Source organism: Aulonocara stuartgranti (genome assembly GCF_965226115.1).
Source record: "Aulonocara stuartgranti genome assembly, chromosome: 19".
Classification (NCBI taxonomy): domain Eukaryota; kingdom Metazoa; phylum Chordata; class Actinopteri; order Cichliformes; family Cichlidae; genus Aulonocara; species Aulonocara stuartgranti.
The window spans coordinates 28992848-29012107 of NC_138955.1; the positions used below are offsets into that span (position 1 = coordinate 28992848).

Below are 19260 nucleotides of genomic sequence, written 5' to 3' on the forward strand. Positions count from 1 at the left end.
ATCTGATAGACTCCATGTGACGATGTGTTGCACTGCATGAGGCAAATGGTGGTCACACCAGATACTGACCGGTTCTGGGTCCCCAGACCCCCGATAGCGCAAAAAACTGCACATTCCAGGGTGGCCTTTTGTTGTGGGCAGTCTGAGGTACACCTGTGCACTACTCATGATGTCAGATCAGCATCCTGATGTGGCACACCTGTGAGGTGGGATGGATTATCTCAATATAGCAGATGTGCCCACTACCACACATTTGGACTGATTTGTGACCACTGTTTGGGAGGGATGGTTATATTGTGTATCTGGAATGAATTTTAGGTCTCTACGTCCATCCCATAGGGAATAGGAGCAGTAACAAAGGTGTTGCGTTTATATTTTTGTTGAGTGTAGTTAAAGGTTTTTAGTCTTTTTAAAAAATATTTTCACATATCTGTGTTTATGTTTTTAGCTCCTATAACTGTGCCTTGCCTAGCCAGAGAACCAAACTGTCTTTCATTAAACAAACGAATTTAAATTAAAATAGTAATATTTAGACCCACACAGCATGCTCATCCAACTACTAATTTGGTTCTTAGTTGCTGAAGAAGATCCACATGTTAGAAAAAAAAAGAGTTATTCAGGAAAACGAAAATATTTCCGCTGCATACAGACTAAAATAAAATTTTCCTAACAGGAGTGTAAGGGATTTATGCTAACTTTATGCTAATGCTAAAATAAGATATTAAAGTTTCAGATAGGGTTTTCTTTTTTTTGGGGGGGGGGGGAGTCACCAAATATATTGTACACACTTTTTAAATATTTGAATTATTACAAACAACATTTGTGAAATTACAGCAGTGTAATATCCTGCAAAATAATCGGCTAACTAAATCTGCAACCAGGTAACCGAACTTGCTAGCAAACCTGAGTAACTTGCTAAACATTATAGCTTATTAATCAAAACACAACAAAATTGTAAGAAAAAACAGGAGAAAGTCAATTCTTGTAGTCTTTCTAGTGTCCTGATGATTCATTCCAATCTTTTAGTAATATTTCCCTCAAAACAATTTTCAGAGTTACTCATCACTTATTGTAGCCACCTCACCTTTTCTGGCCGACTTTTGCTGGATCAGCGTTTGAATCATCAACCAGCAAGATGTGGTACTCCCTGTATGCAGAGAAATACAGTCTTCACCACAAAATTACACCACAGTGGTTAATAATAATCTCCATTCACATAAAAGCTGAGGGTGAGTTTAGCTCTTACTGTTTTAAATGTAAAAGTAGCTCCAGTCAGCTGAACCAAAGACAGAGGCAGTGTTGCCAACTCCTCAGTAAGGAAAATTGCTATTGGTTGTCCTAAAAGTCGCTAGAAGTCAAATGACGTCATTGTCTAATTTGCATAATTGGTCATGCTAATCTAATTGTAACCTATGTTGTTGGAGAGAGAAATAACATCATGGAAGAGACATAATGTGAGTAAAAAACGTCCTAAATGCATTTAGAGTTTATTTAGAACTACAAATTAAATTTCTTTTAGCAATTATTGTTTTTTTTAATGTCACAATTCCAACCCTGCTCCTTTACCCGGGCTTGGACTGGCAAAAGTGACCCGAAATAGGCACTGTGGTGGAGTTACTTTGTGTGTGTTTCACAGCAAAATCTCCAGTGTTAAATTAACACTAGAGAGTGTCTATATGGGTCCACACCTCTGAGTGTTAAATACAACACTGTTGAGTGTTAAATTAACACTTTTGACAGTGTTATATGTTTAAAAGTAACCTAGTCAGTTTTGAAGATTAACAATGGCTAACACTGAGCAGTGCTGATTTTCTAACACTGGAATATTTCTAACATTTTGAGTTATTTTCCTCAACAAAGCCCCCAGGGGGGCTAGGAGGAGGAGTTGGCCGTCCGACTGCGGTCTGGAGTGTGGGGCCTCCCTGCTGCTGCGGAGTCGGGGCGGTCTGCCTCTCCCCACCGCAGGGTTCGTAGACCCGGTTCGTAGAGTACGCTTGGGGAGTGTGATCGTGTGTACAGCGTCTCTTTATGTCTGTCTCCACGTTGGTTGAGTGTGGAGTGAGTGTATATGAGAGCATGAGGGGGGGAATGGATGTTTGTGTCTGTGTGTGCCTGTATGTCTGTGTCTATATGTCAGGTTGGGTATCAGACACCAAGGTTTGGAGGCCTATCTCCCCCTACCACCACTTCCCCTGCCAGTGGCGGACTCCCTCAGACATCGGTGCGTTGGTGGTTCTTTGTATCTGGGGATGGGCGTCCAGGTACACACCGGCTCACTCCTTGGTGGCCGCTTGTCGGGGCCTGGAGCCTGGGGCTCACTCGGGCCACTTCGGAGGTGGGGTGCCCCCGGCCTCTCGGCCTGGGGCTCGGTCACTCAGGCGCAGCTGGCTGCCGGCGGAGCTCACGGGCGCGTCACTGCAACTCCCCCTGGCTTCTGCTCCGCGGCTGCTGAGTGAGCCCTCATCTGGGACTCTCCTCAGCTCTTTCTGGGACAGTGGCGCGGCTGCCCCTCTGTTGGTCTTCCTTGGTCTCTTGTGTTCTGAGGGCCTCTGGATGTCTGGAGTTTTGATATCCTCCATACCTGCTTCATGCCCTGGGGGACGGGGCTGTGGCCCCCCCACACCCTCTAGCAGATCATTACATGAAGGAACCTTTTAAAAAAACAAGCGCGTCCATGCTCACAGGTGTACACACGGGTGCTCACACACACAAACTACACCCTTTTTGGCTCCTACCTCAAAGCACACTGTGTTCTGTTGATCTTATGTGCTGCACAATAATGTTTAATATTTAGTATTTACTGTCATATTCCCATATATCATTGTGATGTTGTTTATTCTATTACTCTTGTTTTCTTCTGCTTGTTTTCTTTTTTCTTTCTCAACAGGTGATCCAGGTGATCGATATATGCATTTTTTTTCTTTTTTTTTTCTTCTGCCCATTCTGTTGGTTTTTGTTTTTTGCCCTTCTCCCCCGTCCCTCTTCTCAGCTGTTTCTCTTTCCCTCTTTCTTTCTCCCCTTCTTTCCTCCAGTCAAGTCTGTCCCGTATTCAGCAAGTGAAAATAAAATAAACAATAAAAGGTGAATCAAATGGACCATTATGGCAAGGCTGGGATGGTCAATTTGGTAAAGTAAATCCGTTGGGCATCTTTCTTTGCCTTTAGACAATAATTCTGATGGCAAAAAGAGCCAAACGGGACAGGAAAAAAAAAAAAAAAAAAGAGAACTTTTCCCCAACTCAGCCAATGGACCTCTGTATGATAAGGAATGTCGGCAAACTCTGAATCTATTTCCTGCACAAAAGACTGAAATTTACGGTAATTTAAACCTTTAGCTAGAATACAATTGACCTTTTGCGTTACAGTACTCATTACATGCTCCATTTTTAGGACATTACTACACAGCGTTTGCTGGTGTATGATGCAGTGATATGCTGTTAACTCACCCGTATGTTTCACATCCTGCATCTTTTACTCGAATCCTGCCGAATACTTCTCTTTTTTCACCACACATTGCGGGTGCTCTATCTGTTGTAAGTCCAACAGGTTTGTCCCAGGGCAGACCTGGATGACCTCTAATTTTCTGCTTTTTAAATTCAGATAAAACTGAGGTTATTCAGCCCTGAACATTTTAGAAATATGGTATCTAACCAGATTCTTACTCTGTATGGCATTACCTTGGCCTCCAGTAACACTGTGAGGAACCGTGAAGTAATTTTTGACCAGGATATGTCCTTCAATGCACATATTAAACAAATATGTAGGACTACTTTCTTTCATTTGCGCAACATCTCTAGAAATCCTGTCTCAGCACGACGCTGGAAAACTAGTTCATGCATTCATTACTTCTAGGCTGGTCTACTGTAATTCTTTATTATCAGGATGTCCAAAAAAACTGCCTGAAAAGTCTTCATTTAATCCAAAATGCTGCACAAGAGTACTGACGGGGACTAGAAAGAGAGAGCATATTTCTCCAGTACTGGCTTCTCTTCATCGACTCCCTGTTAAATCCAGAATTGAATTGAAAATCCTGCTCCTCACATACAAGGTCTTAAATAATCAGGCCCTCATCTTATCTTAATGACCTTGTAGTACCATATCACCCTTTTAGAGCACTTTGCTCTCACTCTGCAGGCCTACTTGTTGTTCCTAGAGTATTTAAAAGTAGAATGGGAGGAAGAGCCTTCACTTTTCAGGCCCCTCTTCTATGGAACCAGTTTGGATTTTGGAGACAGACACTATCTCAACTTTATTTAGTTTAGGCTTAAAACTTTCCTTTTTGCTAAAGCATATAGTTAAGGCTGGATCAGGTGACCCTGAATCCTCCCTTAGTCATGCTGCTGTAGGTGTAGGCTGCTGAGGGATTCCAATGAGGCATTGAGCATTTCTTCTTCAGTCACCTTTCTCACTCACTATGTATTAATAGACCTCTCTGCATTGAATCATATCTGTTATTAATCTCTTTCTCTCTTCTGTCTTTATCCTGTCTTCCTTCTCTCAGCCCAACCGGTCGCAGAAGATGGCCCCGTCCCTCCCTGAGCCTGGTTCAGCCAGAGGTTTCTTCCTGTCAAAAGAGAGTTTTTCCTTCCCACTTTGGCCACAGTGCTTGCTCATAGGGGTCATATGATTGTTGGGTTTACATCTGTATGTATTATTGTAGGGTCTACCTTACAATATAAAGTGCCTTAAGGCGAATGTTGTGGTGATTTGCCGCTATATAAATAAAATTGATTTGAACCGAATTTTCTCCACAATAGATGTGTGTCGTTTGTCTTCAATGATGAGGTATCTGGAGACTGCTGTCTTCAAAAGTGTTTTGTCATGCTCAATGATGTTGTTTGACCACTGTCACTTTTCTGCAGCCATTGGTATAGCTAATTTGATTCCACCCCATGTTTTATAGGCAATCTGAGTTTGGTTAAGTCACCCTAGCACTAGTGGTTTTAACTTAATCCAGATTAATTTAGTACAAGACTCAATAGTCCAGGTGGTAGTAATCACTGTGTTTCAGAAAGGGGATTATCAAGAACTGATTAACAATTATAGATTATATAGACGCATCTTTGTTCCCTACAAGAATTATGAGGAAACACTACACAATGTGTTACTCTTCTATCACTCCCAGTTTCAACATTTTGCCCATTTTCTTCTGAACAATTTGCCTGTTGTGCTCGAGTCAGGCTATGAATGCATTATCACCCCAGGCTGCATTTCAAAATAGCACTCTATAAGCAAAGTAATGTCAGGCAGGGGGGAGAACAAATGTGCAAACCGCTGCAAAATTGAGGTCACTTTTTCTTTTGTTAGATTAACAAGTTCAATGCGGCTCCCTATGTGGATGAGAGCAAGTGGTTCAGAAGATGTGGTAGATTGTGGTGCTTGGTCTTTCCCCCAGTGGTAGGACATCTATGTACATTCTGATTAAGTTATGAAGTTTATGTGAACTTATTAGCCTTATGATTTTACAACTGAAACTTGTGTAGATATAGGACCAAATGGCATCAAATGGTTTGACTGTATAGTACAACATACCCCAAAACTTCAACATTTACATACTGACATTATATCTTAAGCTTTGATTTTTACTTCTTCAAGAAGCATGTCTCCTTTCTTAATTTGACTGATCTCACATATGGTGGAATTATATAATGTCAAGTCTGAGAGCACCAGTGATTCCAGAAAATAAAGGTGACAGTAACTCATTAGATGATCACTTTTAATTAAAAACTCTTTCATGCACCTTATTTTCTGAGACTTTCTCTCGCCATTTCTTTGAGGACTCTGTGGATTTTTCCTTCTTTTATTTCATAATCTTAATTCGCTTCCCCAGAGGCTCTGCCTGTATCTTTTCTTCCTTCCTTTTCCTTTTGCCGCTCATCTTCTCCTGAGGATCTGCCTGTATCTTTTCTTCCTTCCTTTGCCTTTTGCTCCTCATCTTCTCCAGAGGCTCCTGCTGTACTTTTTCTTTTCTCTTTTCTACTTTGGCTTCACTCTTCATCTTCTCCAGAGGCTCTGCCTGTATCTTTTCTTCCTTCCTTTGCCTTTTGCTCCTCATCTTCTCCAGAGGCTCCTGCTGTACTTTTTCTTTTCTCTTTTCTACTTTGGCTTCACTCTTCATCTTCTCCAGAGGCTCCTGCTGTACTTTTTCTTTTCTCTTTTCTACTTTGGCTTCACTCTTCATCTTCTCCAGAGGCTCTGCCTGTATCTTTTCTTCCTTCCTTTGCCTTTTGCTCCTCATCTTCTCCAGAGGCTCCTGCTGTACTTTTTCTTTTCTCTTTTCTACTTTGGCTTCACTCTTCATCTTCTCCAGAGGCTCCTGCTGTACTTTTTCTTTTCTCTTTTCTACTTTGGCTTCACTCTTCATCTTCTCCAGAGGCTCTGCCTGTATCTTTTCTTCCTTCCTTTGCCTTTTGCTCCTCATCTTCTCCAGAGGCTCCTGCTGTACTTTTTCTTTTCTCTTTCCTACTTTGGCTTCACTCTTCATCTTCTCCAGAGGCTCCTGCTGTACTTTTTCTTTTCTCTTTTCTACTTTGGCTTCACTCTTCATCTTCTCCAGAGGCTCTGCCTGTATCTTTTCTTCCTTCCTTTGCCTTTTGCTCCTCATCTTCTCCAGAGGCTCCTGCTGTACTTTTTCTTTTCTCTTTCCTACTTTGGCTTCACTCTTCATCTTCTCCTGAGGCTCTGCCTTTATCTTTTCTTCCTTCCTTTGCCTTTTGCCGCTCATCTTCTCCAGAGGCTCTGCCTGTATCTTTTCTTCCTTCCTTTGCCTTTTGCCGCTCATCTTCTCCAGAGGCTCCTGCTGTACTTTTTCTTTTCTCTTCCCTTCTTTGTCTTCACTCTTCATCTTCTCCAGAGACTCTTCTTGTATCTCTTTCTCCTCCAGTTGTTCTTTATTTTAAGAAAATAATCATTTACTTACTGATTAACTTAACATTGTTCATATTGTGCAATATAATGTTAATATTTACCTGAGGTTATTATTGCTGCAGATGACATTCCACTTTGGTCTTTCTTGTTGTTATCTAAGACCATATGAGAAATAAATAAATACCACTTCACCTTAAAGTTCTTTGAACTTGTGTATTTTTACTACAGCTGCTGGTTTCCGGTTACCAGATCTTGGTATTGTGTCTTCAAAGAGAGTTGACTGATGAAAAGTGAGCCTCTTCAAGCATCTGGTTTGGTGAATCACCCTTTTTTCTGAACTCTTATTCACAGTCATTGCTTTGTCTTGGCTTACATAGGCCTGCTGCATCTGAAAAATGATGATCGACAAAGAAAAACAAGGTTACTTTAGCTCATCTAGATGTAATGTTCAGATTTGTTATGTAACAACTGGAATTTGGTGTTGTAATCGTAATGAGCTCATCGCCGTTTCCCTGTCCTGTACATATAAAACACAGAAATGCAAGAAGAAGAAAAAAATTATAAATCAGTTTCATGTTGGTATTTATGGTTTTAGAAACAAATCAAACTGCAAGGAATGAACTTTAGCCCCCTATTTGTGAGTAAAAGCATTTTGTAATAGTGCACCACTATAAGTGCCTGTGCTGATTTGTTAGCAAATAGTTTTTAGACCGTCCAAGTCCTCAGAACTCACTGCTGGTATTATACATACACCAGCACGATCATTAGATTTACTGCAGCTTTCTACTCCTCCTCATGACCTCACTAAAAATGGACTGCAGCTAACTCACCTCTTCCTCAAACACATCTTTTCTGAATTGTCTTTGAATTTATCTGGTGAAGGTTTCCCATCATGTTCCATCCTCTTCGAATAAGCTGAGTTCTTCTTCTTCTTCTGGCTCCTCCCTTTAGGGGTCACTATAGTGGATCATCTGCCTCCATCTTATTCTATCCATAGCCGCCTCCTCGTTCATACCAACCCTATCTATATCCTCCATCACTACATCCACAAACTTCTTCTAAGGGCTTGCTCTTTCCCTCCTGCCTGGCAGCTCCATATGGAACAATATATTCACTATGCCTCTTCTACATATGTCCAAATCATGTCAGCTTTGCCTCTCTAACTTTGTCTCCAAACCGCTCAACATGAGCTGTCTCTCTAATGCACTCATTTCTAATCTTCTCCATTCTGGTCACTCCCAAACAAATCCTAGCTTGAGCCCTGCCATCCCCTGCCTGGCCTTTTGCACTGCTTGTTGCTTCGGATGCTTGACTCCAGGTATTTAAAATCATGTACCTTCAATACCTTTACTCCTTGCATATTTCATATGAGCTGACCATCTGACGTCAAAGAATACAAAGACATATTTTGTTGAATGCATTGAAACTGAGAACAAATTTTACCTTTTCCGTGGCCACTTTGTGAATCATTTGTCCCAAATGTTCTGCTTCATCCTTTGAATCATCTTTAGATTCATCCTGTGTGGGTCTGCTATCATGTGTCCCATCCTCTTCAGATGCTGCCGCCATCTGTTTTCAGAGAAGACAACAATATGTTTGGTCATTTTTGATAGATAGATTGTGGAAGCACTTAAACTGAGGATGAATTTCACCTCTCTTTGTGGCATAGGACACCCAGTTTTGTTTTTCTTGGCTAACTTAGGAATCCTTTTACGTTCTTGTTCTTCCTCCTCTTCTGAATAGCCTTCAGATTCATCCTGTGTGGGTTTCCAGTCATCTGTCCCATCATCGTCAGATGAGCTAACAGACTGCTTTTAGAGCAGAAAAAAATATATTTTACTCATTTTTCATGGATGTTTGGAAACAAAACACTTACACCTTTAACTGCAGGAGAAGAAACTCTGCTGGATTTTTCCTGCCCACCTTAGGAACCCATTCCCTCGCTTCATCCTCCTCCTCCTCTTCTGGATTGTCTTCTTGTGTGAGTTTCCCCACATCTGTCCTATCATTTTTGTAAAAGATGACCATCTGATTTTAGAAAAGTAAAAGTAAAAAGGTAAAAGATTAGTAATCAGTGAAAACACTAAAAACAAGCACAAGAACATACATTACATACTTTTCTCTTGCGCAACTGGTATGTCACTTTTTGTAGATGCTCCACCCCCTTTTTCAAATCCTGTTTAGTTTCTCTTATTGTGGCTCCGGCACTACCGGCACCCTCACCCTGACCTGGGCTCACCATCTGTTTATGGTACAAATTAAATATGTTTTGTTCATGATGGAGTAAATGATTATATATGAAAGAAGTGCAACCAATCAAAACTCTTACCAAGGGAATCAGGGCACACATACCTTGTTACTGCTACACTGGAAGAGCGTTCTGTCTAAAAGCTCCTCTGTTCCTGATGACTGCTGCTCTTCCTTGTCAGATCCTTCACTGTCCTCGTCCTGCACAGATCCTCTGTCCTCTCTCCTTTTCCTTTTATTTGCTGCATATGTTGCAATTGCATTGGTGGTCAGTGCTCGGCTCTGGAGTGTGTCCTCTGCAGGGTCCTCAGCTGTACAAAGCAATATCACTAAATATTAGTAAATGTAAGTGTATAGATAAATATATGACTTCACTTTAGCTTATTTAAATAACCTTGATAAAATCTTTTGGCTGTGATGGCAGCATGGCACATAAATGTTGCCACTCTGTCGTAAGATTTACGTCCCAACTGTCGCTTGGCCTGAAAGAATAATGTTTTAAAAAGAAACCACATGAATAAAACCCATGACACTTCAACCTACTTCATTGTGTGTCAAAAAATAAAAATGAAAGGTTTTCTCACGGAAGTGCTACAGGAGGAACGTAGCATGTTGAAGGTGGGGGCAATCCCCAGATTCATCATCTCCCAGGCTGCCTTGAAAAATACCGGTAGTCTATGAAGAACATCTCCACTAGAACTGTGGAAAAAAGTCGGTGCCTCCGAACCGCCTTCAACATACTCTCTGATATGATTGTAACGCTGCAACCAGGTATACTCATTCTTGTACAGGGGGACAGCTGCTTGCCCATGGTATCTTTGAGTTTGGTGCTGTTTAACCTAATACATGAAAAGACATGTGTTAGGTTTTGTATTGTTTATTGTCATTTATGCTTAGAAATATTTACTTATGTATGCTTAGAGTTTTATAATTAGTTTTAGATTGGTAGAGGTTTGATCCTTAATAGTCTGCAAACTTTGTGTGCATTAGAGAGCACTCTGGGAGCATGGGAGAGGTCGTACCTTCTCTTATTGTTTTATGGTAGGATAAACGTGGCTATATATGTTTTAGGCTAAGTGCCTTTTGTTTAGATGAACTGTTGGACTTCCAGACCAGCAGGTTTAGGGAAGTCACACACACACACACACACAGTATTCTTTGTTCACATGTATACCTATGTAAGATGTTATATGTTAATGACCCTATGCATATTCATGTAACCACAATAAAAGGAGTGCTATGGGGAACCTGGCTGAGAGTCTGACGGGGGTCAAGTGGTGGAACGACACTTGACTCCAGGCAGGTCTCCCTCATGCATGAGTAACACGAAGAACTTTGCCTACTTGGTGTTCAATGCTTTTGCTGTGTAATTATATTGTCTTCAACGTTCCAGAGAATAGGTTCAAGCTACAAACCTATCAACATGTTTATTCAGCTGAATAAAAAAATGTCTATGTATACTTAGATTTATATAGTTTTAGTACATACACGGATGATGCGGGCACCCTGCTTAGCTTTTTCTGCCATGTCAACCTCCTCAGTAGTCATGTTGATGATCACTCCCTTTCGGTGGCCAGTTATGGCAATAATATATCCGCCCAACAGTCCAAAAAAAATTTTTACTATTGATCTGTTCTGGGGTTGCTTCTCGAGGTAATCTGTAAAAGCACAAAGAGAATACTGTATGTATCAATATGCTATGGTAACACATACACTGCATTTACATTTACATGTTCAGTCCCTTTGTGCCGATTATAGAGGGACTTTACAAGCACCATGTCTCAAGGACCAAAGGTCTTAAAATATAAAACATATGTAATAAAAAATGATCAGAGTGGTAAAAAGAGCTTTTCTCACTTTTCCTAATTATAAAGTAGTTTTATTCTTAATCTAAGAGAAATCACAATGTAAATCTGATCAATATATAGATAACAAATGCAAAAGTGTTTGAGTAGTACAAATGGCTGCTATAATGACTGAGTCCTCTGTGTGTGTGTGTGTGTGTGTGTGTGTGTGTGTGTGTGTGTGTGTGTGTGTGTGTGTGTGTGTGTGTGTACACATGATCCAACTTCAAGCTAGGCAGTTTTGTGTGTGTGTCTGAAGGACAACAGGAAAGTAAGAACTGTGCCACCACCTCGTCACACACATAATCCAGAATACATAAAACAAATGAAATGTGTAAGTTAACCAGTGTAATGAATCAGAGAATAGAATAACAGTGATTCTAATAACAGGCCTCAGAGTGTCTGACCTTGGTGTGTGTGATGTATGATGTGACACAGTGGAGCAACTAATCTCAAAGAATATCTGATAAACAAAATGTATGTTTTCATAAAAAAAAAGGTTGCATAAAAAGTAAAGAAATAAATGGCAATTAACTGAATTCTAAAAAGCATTTGAATTGAAAATTGGATTATGTTACAATGAATGTTCATGTGAAAATGTCCTAAAGACAAATCTAACTGAAGTATAATCACATAAACTGAATGAAACAAAGGGCATTACATCCAGATGTGATAGAATGTAAATTCCTTATGTTAAGAATAACAATGAAAATGTAATGAAGTGTTTTACAAGTTTAAACATTTTTTACTTTTTGTTAAATCTTGTCAGATAGATAGACATTGATAGATGAGGTGTGGGAAGATGTGACATCCGGCAGGAGAGGGGGGAGGAAGGGTGAGAAGGTGAAAAAGTGAGGTAAAGAAAAGATTTTTGTCTTCTGCAAGATGAGCAGCCCAAAAGATTGGATCGAAGGGGTTCACAGTTGAAAACCTGTCCAACCTGTGAATTCATTCCTTTTCTTCTGCTCATTGTTGCTGTGTTAGGCAGTTAATTTAGAAGGATTTTGATTTACATCATACTTCCAGTGGATGCCCAGCTGCTTGCTCATCCTTCCTCCAACCTCTCCTCACCAAAGAAAAGAACAAACTCAACATTACCTCAGAGCAGCTTAGTTGTATAAGTAGAGTTTAAGTAATCTGATTATTTTGGGGGGATTTTTTTTTCTCTTATGCCTTTAATAAAATTTCCTGCCATTAATGTCTAAATTGTGGACACGTTTTATGAAACAATAAAGGTAAAAGTCTTAGTATTATTCTTTATAAGTGCAAATAGCTCTTACACTTTGCTCTAGCCATAATAATGAAAATAATCTTTCCAATCATTCCAGAAATAACAAGATCAAAATGTGCAGGGCTCCATCTTAATGCAGAGCTGCACATATTTCACTGCGATGGTGATGTGTTTTAGCTCTGGCTTCATGTGCATTACATTGACCAAGCTGCACATTATTCTTCAATTTAAACTGGGCATCAGAGAAACGTAGTCATCAGACAGAAAAGACATGAAATCCATTTCAATGTGTGGTTCACATTGACTGTGTCAGCTCCCAAACAGACAAAAAACAAACTAAAAACCAGCAATAAACAACTAAAACATAAAAAAAAAAAATCACAAAGAAAGAGCAATACAGTATCCATACCTGAACCAAAGAGTAAAACAGTGAAATGTGGATTATTAAATATTAGGTCTCTCTCCTCCAAGTCTCAGTTAGTACATGACTTAATAATTGATCAACAAATTGATTTACTCTGCCTTATATAAAAACCTTGTTGCAGCAAGATGATTAGGTTAGTTTAAATGAATTAACACTCCGGAGTTATTCTAGCTACCAGAAATCTCGAAGCGCAGGCCAAGGGGGTGGTGTGGCAGCAATTTTTCACATCAGCCTATTAATTAACCAAAGACCAAGACAGACTTTTAATTCATTTGAAAGCCTGATGCTTAGCCTTGTCGACCCCAGCTGTAAAATTCAGAAACCAGTCTTACTTGTTATCATATATCGCCCACCTGAGCCTTACACACAGTTTCTCTCTGATTTCTCAGACTTTTTATCTGATTTAGTGCTGAGCTCCGATAAAATAATTAGTGTGGGTGATTTTAACATCGATGTAGATGCTAAAAATGACAGCCTCAACATGGCATTTAATCTGTTATTAGACTCAATTGGCTTCTCTCAAAATGTAAAAGAACCCACCCACCACTTTAATCACACTGGCATAGAAACTGAACATTTAACAGTGTTTCCTCTCCTGTCTGATCATTTCCTGATAACATTTACATTTACAATAATTGATTACACAGCAGAGGAGAGTAGACTTTATCACAGTAGATGTCTTTCTCAAAGCACTGTAACTATGTTTAAGAATATAATCAACTCTTAGTACCATTGAATGTTAGACTCTATTTCTCCAATTGATCTTTCTGAGTTAACTTCAATAATTACTTACTTACTTCAAACCATCAACGTGTCTTTTAGACCCCATTCCTACAAAACTGCTCAAAGAAGTCCTGCCATTAATTAATTCTTCAATCTTAAATATGATAGGACAATCTCCAAGCTTCCTTTCATATCAAAAATCCTTGAAAGAGTAGTTGTCAAAACGCTAGGAGATCATCTGCAGAGCAATGGTTTATTTGAAGAGTTTCAGTCAGGTTTCAGAGTTCATCACAGCACAGAAAAAGCTTTAGTGAAGGCTACAAATGATCTTTTTATGGCCTCTGACAGTGGACTCATCTCTGTGCTTGTCCTGCTAGACCTTAGTGCAGCGCTTGATACTGTTGACCATAATATCCTATTAGAGCGATTAGAACATGCTGTAGGTATTACAGGTACTGCACGGCAGTGGTTTGTATCATATCTGTCTAATAGACTCCAATTTGTACATGTAAATGGAGAGTCCTCTTCACACACTGAGGTCAATTATGGAGTTCCACAGGGTTCGGTGCTAGGACCAATTCTGTTTGAATTATATCTGCTTCCCTAGGCAGTATCATTAGAAGACATAGCTATGTCTATGCTATGCTATGCAGATGACACCCAGCTCTATCTATCCATGGAGCCAGATAACACACACCAATTAGTTAAACTGCAGGAATGTCTTAAAGACATAAAGACCTGGATGGCCGCTAACTTTCTGCTTCTTAATTCAGATAAAACTGAGGTTATTGTACTTGACCCTGAAAATCTTAGAAATATGGCATCTAACCAGATTCTTACTCTGGATGGCATTACCTTGGCCACCAATAACACTGTGAGGAACCTTGAAGTAATTTTTGACCAGGATATGTCCTTCAACACACATATTAAACAAATATGTAAGACTGCTTTCTTCCATTTGCGCAACATCTCTAAAATTAGAAATATCCTGTCGGCAGAGTGACGCTGAAAATCTAGTTCACTTCTAGGCTGGTCTACTGTAATTCATTATTATCAGGATGTCCAAAAAAACTGCCTGAAAAGCCTTCAATTAATCCAAAATGCTGCAGCAAGAGTCCTGACAGGGACTAGAGAGAGAGAGCATATTTCTCCTGTTTTGGCTTCCCTTCATCGACTCCCTGTTAAATCCAGAATTGAATTCAAAATCCTGCTCCTCACATACAAGGTCTTAAATAATCAGGCCCCATCTTATCTTAATGACCTTGTAGTACCATATCACCCTTTTAGAGCACTTCACTCTCACACTGCAGGCCTACTTGTTGCTCCTAGAGTATTTAAATATAGAATGGAAGGCAGAGCCTTTAGTTTTCAGGCCCCTCTTCTATGGAACCAGCTTCCAGTTTGGATTCGGGAGACAGACACTATCTCTACTTTCAAGATTAGGCTTAAAACTTTCCTTTTTGCTAAAGCATATAGTTAGGGCTGGACCAGGTGACCCTGAATACTCCCTTCTCTGCATTGAATCATATCTGTTATTAATCTCTGTCTCTCTTCCACATCATGTCTTTATCCTGTTTTCCTTCTCTCTCTCACCGGTCGAAGCAGATGGCCCCGCCCCTCCCTCAGCCTGGTTCTGCCAGAGGTTTCTTCCTGTTAAAAGGGAGTGTTTCCTTCCCACTGTTGCCAAAGTGCTTGCTCATAGGGGTTCATATGATTGTTGGGTTTTTCAATCATATGACCACCTAATCAAGGCAACTTTTGTTGTTATTTGGTGCTATATAAATAAAATTGAATTGAATCACGGTGATGTAAAGAACTGTAGGGGCTATGTCTTAACCCAGACCACAAACAATTTTACTTAAGAGGGATTATACAATCTATTTACAGATTTAAGCGTTGCAGTGATCCATACCCAGTGCGGCAGCAATCTTCTGGGGAGCCTCTTCAATGAACAAAGCATGTTTTTCTGCTTGGACAAGTCTGTCTGAAAACAAATGTAAGCACAATCCCTTAGACAGTTTACCTACTTTAAAGACATAATGTTAATAAAAGAGGTAGAGATATGTATTATAGACATACTAGACTTAGATCTCTGCACATTCAGCTGGTGCACGACTACTTCACGGCCAACATCTCTGTTACGTGCCCTCAGTTCGACCAAAAGGGCGTTGAACCTTTTTTTTCCAAGTCTGACTTGTGGTGGTGACATGTTTAATATATATTTCGTGAAAGCAACAGCATCCATGAGATAAGCTTTCTGAGTTGTTGGTTTAAACCCTTTTGCTTGCAGGTGTGCTAGAAAACTCCAAAGTCAAAAATACAAATTAGTTCATGTGTTAAACTGTATATGCACACATGTATATAGAAACTAATAATCATTCAAATTAAGCACTTACTCACGGACTTTTCCATGGTTCCTCAGAAACAGAAGGTCAACATTTGGAATTTCTGGGTCTGCCATGAATTCCAGAAAATGGATGACATGAGTGGCTCGCTGCCTTGCATTTTGACATAGTTTTCTGCTAGGGTCCACACCTTCTGCATGGGCCCTAAATTCCTCCACAAGTCTTACTGATGAGGCAAGAACAGACATCATATCAAAGTAAAGTTATATTGCACTCATTTTTAGGCCTCAGGTCTTTTACATCAGGGGGATTTTATTGACAAAAGACAAATCTTTTTTCAAGCTTCTCAATGCATAAAGAAAACCTCAATGAAGAGCAATTCTTAGAAGAACTCACTCTTCACAAATGAACTGAGTAAGGATTGCTATCCGAGGATGGTCAGTCATACTATGTAAGATTATCTCCAGTTAATACATTTTACAGTAGTAAGTTTGATAAGATATATTATTTACCATAGTGAGGGGCTTTGCTGGGTGAAAACCGTTTACATCTGCTATATTTAACCTGAAATAAAAAGGATCATTAAGCAGATTTGTTTATCAAAAGTAAATGAAAGAATGTTTTACAATGAGGTGTACAATCATACGAGGTAAACAATACTCACATTTGCACGCTTGGTTGAAGAGTGTATCTGCTTGAGCTCATGATTCCTTTCAATTTCACACTCTAGCAACTGCTTCACCACCTGTAGCTCAGTGAACAGTATCTGACAGTGTTTGCAACCAGGAGCAGGTGTCCTCAGGAGAGGCCTTCCCCTCCATTGCTGTACTGCATAGTAAGGTGCACTGCTTGGGATTAACACATCAGGACATACCACTGTTGAATGACAAGTAACCTTGCTGCTGGAGATAGAAGGAGGCTGCATAATTGGGATGGTGTGGTCACTGAGAGTGTCACTGGCAGAGAGAGGAGGCTGTAGGTTTGGTCTGGTAGAGTCACTGGGAGCCTCGCTGTCAGAGGGAGGAGCAGGCCGATGGTTCAGTGTATCATGGTCACTGGGAGCCTCGCTGTCAGAGTCAACGGAATCGTCTCGAGCAGGCTGGTGGATCAGTGTATCATGGTCACTGTGAGCCTCGCTGTCAGAGGGAGGAGCAGGCCGGTGGATCAGTGCAGCATGGTCACTGTGAGCCTCGCTGTCAGAGGGAGGAGCAGGCTGGTGGATCAGTGCAGCATGGTCACTGTGAGCCTCGCTGTCAGAGGGAGGAGCAGGCTGGTGGATCAGTGTATCATGGTCACTGGGAGCCTCGCTGGAAGAGGCTATAGCAGAAGCAACCTTTGACCCTTCCTCCAGTGCCCTAAAGATGCCCTCCTCAATTACAGCATCATCCACTTCATCCATGTGTGAGACCATTTGCGGTGTGGGATTTGATGCCCTCAGAAGTGCCAGTTCTTTAGCAACGTGTCTGTCCTTGGCCTTTTGCATGTAAAGTTTAATCATAGGTTTCTGAAAAAGTTGGTATTAGATGTGATTAGGATTAAATTTAAACAGTTTTCTGTGTAACCATATATCAAAACTGTCAGTATTTTACTTATTTGGGCATCCTTCATGTTTTTATCTATGCACACAACATGCTTTCTAGAGCTCGAGGAACATTATATAAATACAGCATACGGACAAAGAAAGAACCACCGTATTCTTCTATGGAAACTGGAAGACTTTCATTTCACCAGAGTAACAAATATGTAAAATGCAAGGTGCTAAATGTAAGTCCCTTTAACATAAACATCTGATTCCAGAGATCAAGGCTGCCTCACCAACACACAAAAACCACATAGAGACACCACAAGTCAACTAGAAAGTGCATTTTCTGAAGAAACTGCAGTGTGAATGCTTGAATCTGAATGTATGCACTGAAATGAATTAGTTACTGAATTTAAGTTAAAAATCTTGAATGAGATAAAAAAAAAACCCGAATTTAACCTAAAAACAAAAGTGCTGAACTGCTAAAAGCTGAAGGTTACACAGAAGAAGAAGTTGGAAAAAAGCTGAAAATGTTTTAATTGTAAATTAGAAAAACCTAAGAAATGAGAAAAGAACATTTAGAGTCAGAAAACATCTGAAAGAATATTAAAAGGTCATATTCTTTGAATCACTGAATGACTAAAATGTGATCCCTCCACTTGGACCCACACAGTTTAAAAAGTTTACATCTCTGAGCTTTGAAAGACAAGATGTTGGAAAAAGAACAACGATGGCGACGTTTTGAGGGTAAAATGATGGCTTTAACACTGTGGACACAGCAGCAGTTGAAAGAGAAGTGTTTAAGATGAATTTTGGCAGAGTGGCAGAGAGAGCTCGTTAAGCAGGCAGGTGTGAGCCTGGTTGCTATAGTGACCGCACCCAATGGCTCCATACACACGTACACAGACATGCACCTCACTTTTGCTGCTTAAAATGAACAGAAAAGTCAGGCCGAAACAAATCGCTCCCAAATGAAAAGTAAAAGTCGTATTGACAAAATTCTTTCACTGTGAGCGACAGCAATGTCTAGTCTACCTAATTCTCAGTTTTCATGCCTGTGGAGCTTATTATATGGACGTGGTGACAGTGGAAAGACACCATGCTCTTCTGATTTTCAAACGAACCTTCTGAGCCATTTTAACATTAGAGTCTATGGAAGAGTTGGAGGGAGGAGGCTGTGCATTGGTGACATTTATGAAAGAACCATAACACCTAGTACAATAGTAAACACATTGGATGAAAGAGGACAGCCATGGCTACGTTTTGAGGGTAAAATCATACCTGTAGAGCAAACGCTGCGGACACAGCAGCAGTTTTAAAAAAGATTTTAAGATTAATTTTTTTGCTCCTCTCACTCTAGCAGTTGAGCTGCCTCACTCTAGCCCCAACATTCCGTCCCATACACACCCATTATAAACTCTGAAACGGGTGAAAAAACATCATGAAACTTAAACTGGAACTGAAGAAAAAGTATAATAGATATTGAAAAGATAAATACAAGTTGAATAGTTGAATGTCTTGTCTTCGTTTTAAAGTTTGAATGGTGGCTCTATGTGAACGTATGTTGAAGTAGTAAGAGTTTAAAAATGAGTAAGTTGAATGAGAATTTGAAGGGTCTCCCCATTGAAATACATGGGAAATTTTTGTTGAATAAAGTTGAATAAAATTAAAAATATAAATGTTAAAAATGAGAAAAGTAGAAGCACACCATTCCAAAAGAAGAGGAATCTAATGGTGTTTGAATGGTTTTTCTAAGTTGAACGGTTTTGAAGGAGATAGTCGGCGAAAAACGTACGGAATAGGAAAAAATAACTAGAAAGTGCATTTTCTGAAGAAACTGCAGTGTGAATGCTTGAATCTGAATGTATGGACTGAAATGAATTAATTGCTGAATTTTGAGTTAAAAATTTTGAATGAGATAAAAAAAAAAAAAACTGAATTTAACCTGAAAACAACAGTGCTGAACTGCTAAAAGCTGAAGGTTACACAGAAGAAGAAGTTGGAAAAAAACTGAAAATGTTTTAAATGTAAATTAGAAAACCCTAAGAAATGAGAAAA

General features: G+C 39.9%; 2 protein-coding genes across 2 annotated transcripts in view; both read right to left on the minus strand.

The window, feature by feature from the left end:
- Window positions 1-1304, minus strand: part of LOC309695574 (gap junction gamma-1 protein-like) — a 73427-nt gene extending 72123 nt beyond the window's left edge. Inside the window, exons 1-2 of the mRNA XM_082516312.1 lie at window positions 1247-1304; window positions 1080-1147 (exon numbers count right to left, since the gene is read on the minus strand). The gene's annotated coding sequence lies outside the window, so the exon portion shown is untranslated. The remainder of the gene's footprint in view (window positions 1-1079; window positions 1148-1246) is intronic.
- Window positions 1305-4974: 3670 nt separating this feature from the next.
- LOC309696227 (uncharacterized protein) lies at window positions 4975-15277 on the minus strand (the record flags this gene model as incomplete). Its single annotated transcript, XM_082517379.1, has 9 exons — window positions 15248-15277; window positions 8983-9424; window positions 8790-8894; window positions 8519-8674; window positions 8310-8435; window positions 7113-7254; window positions 6968-7021; window positions 6590-6887; window positions 4975-4999 (listed from the first exon to the last, which is right to left on the minus strand). Exons 2-9 carry the CDS (start codon window positions 9214-9216, stop codon window positions 4975-4977), a joined length of 1140 nt encoding a protein of 379 aa, XP_082373505.1. The 5' UTR covers window positions 9217-9424; window positions 15248-15277.
- Between the last annotated feature and the right edge of the window lie 3983 nt (window positions 15278-19260).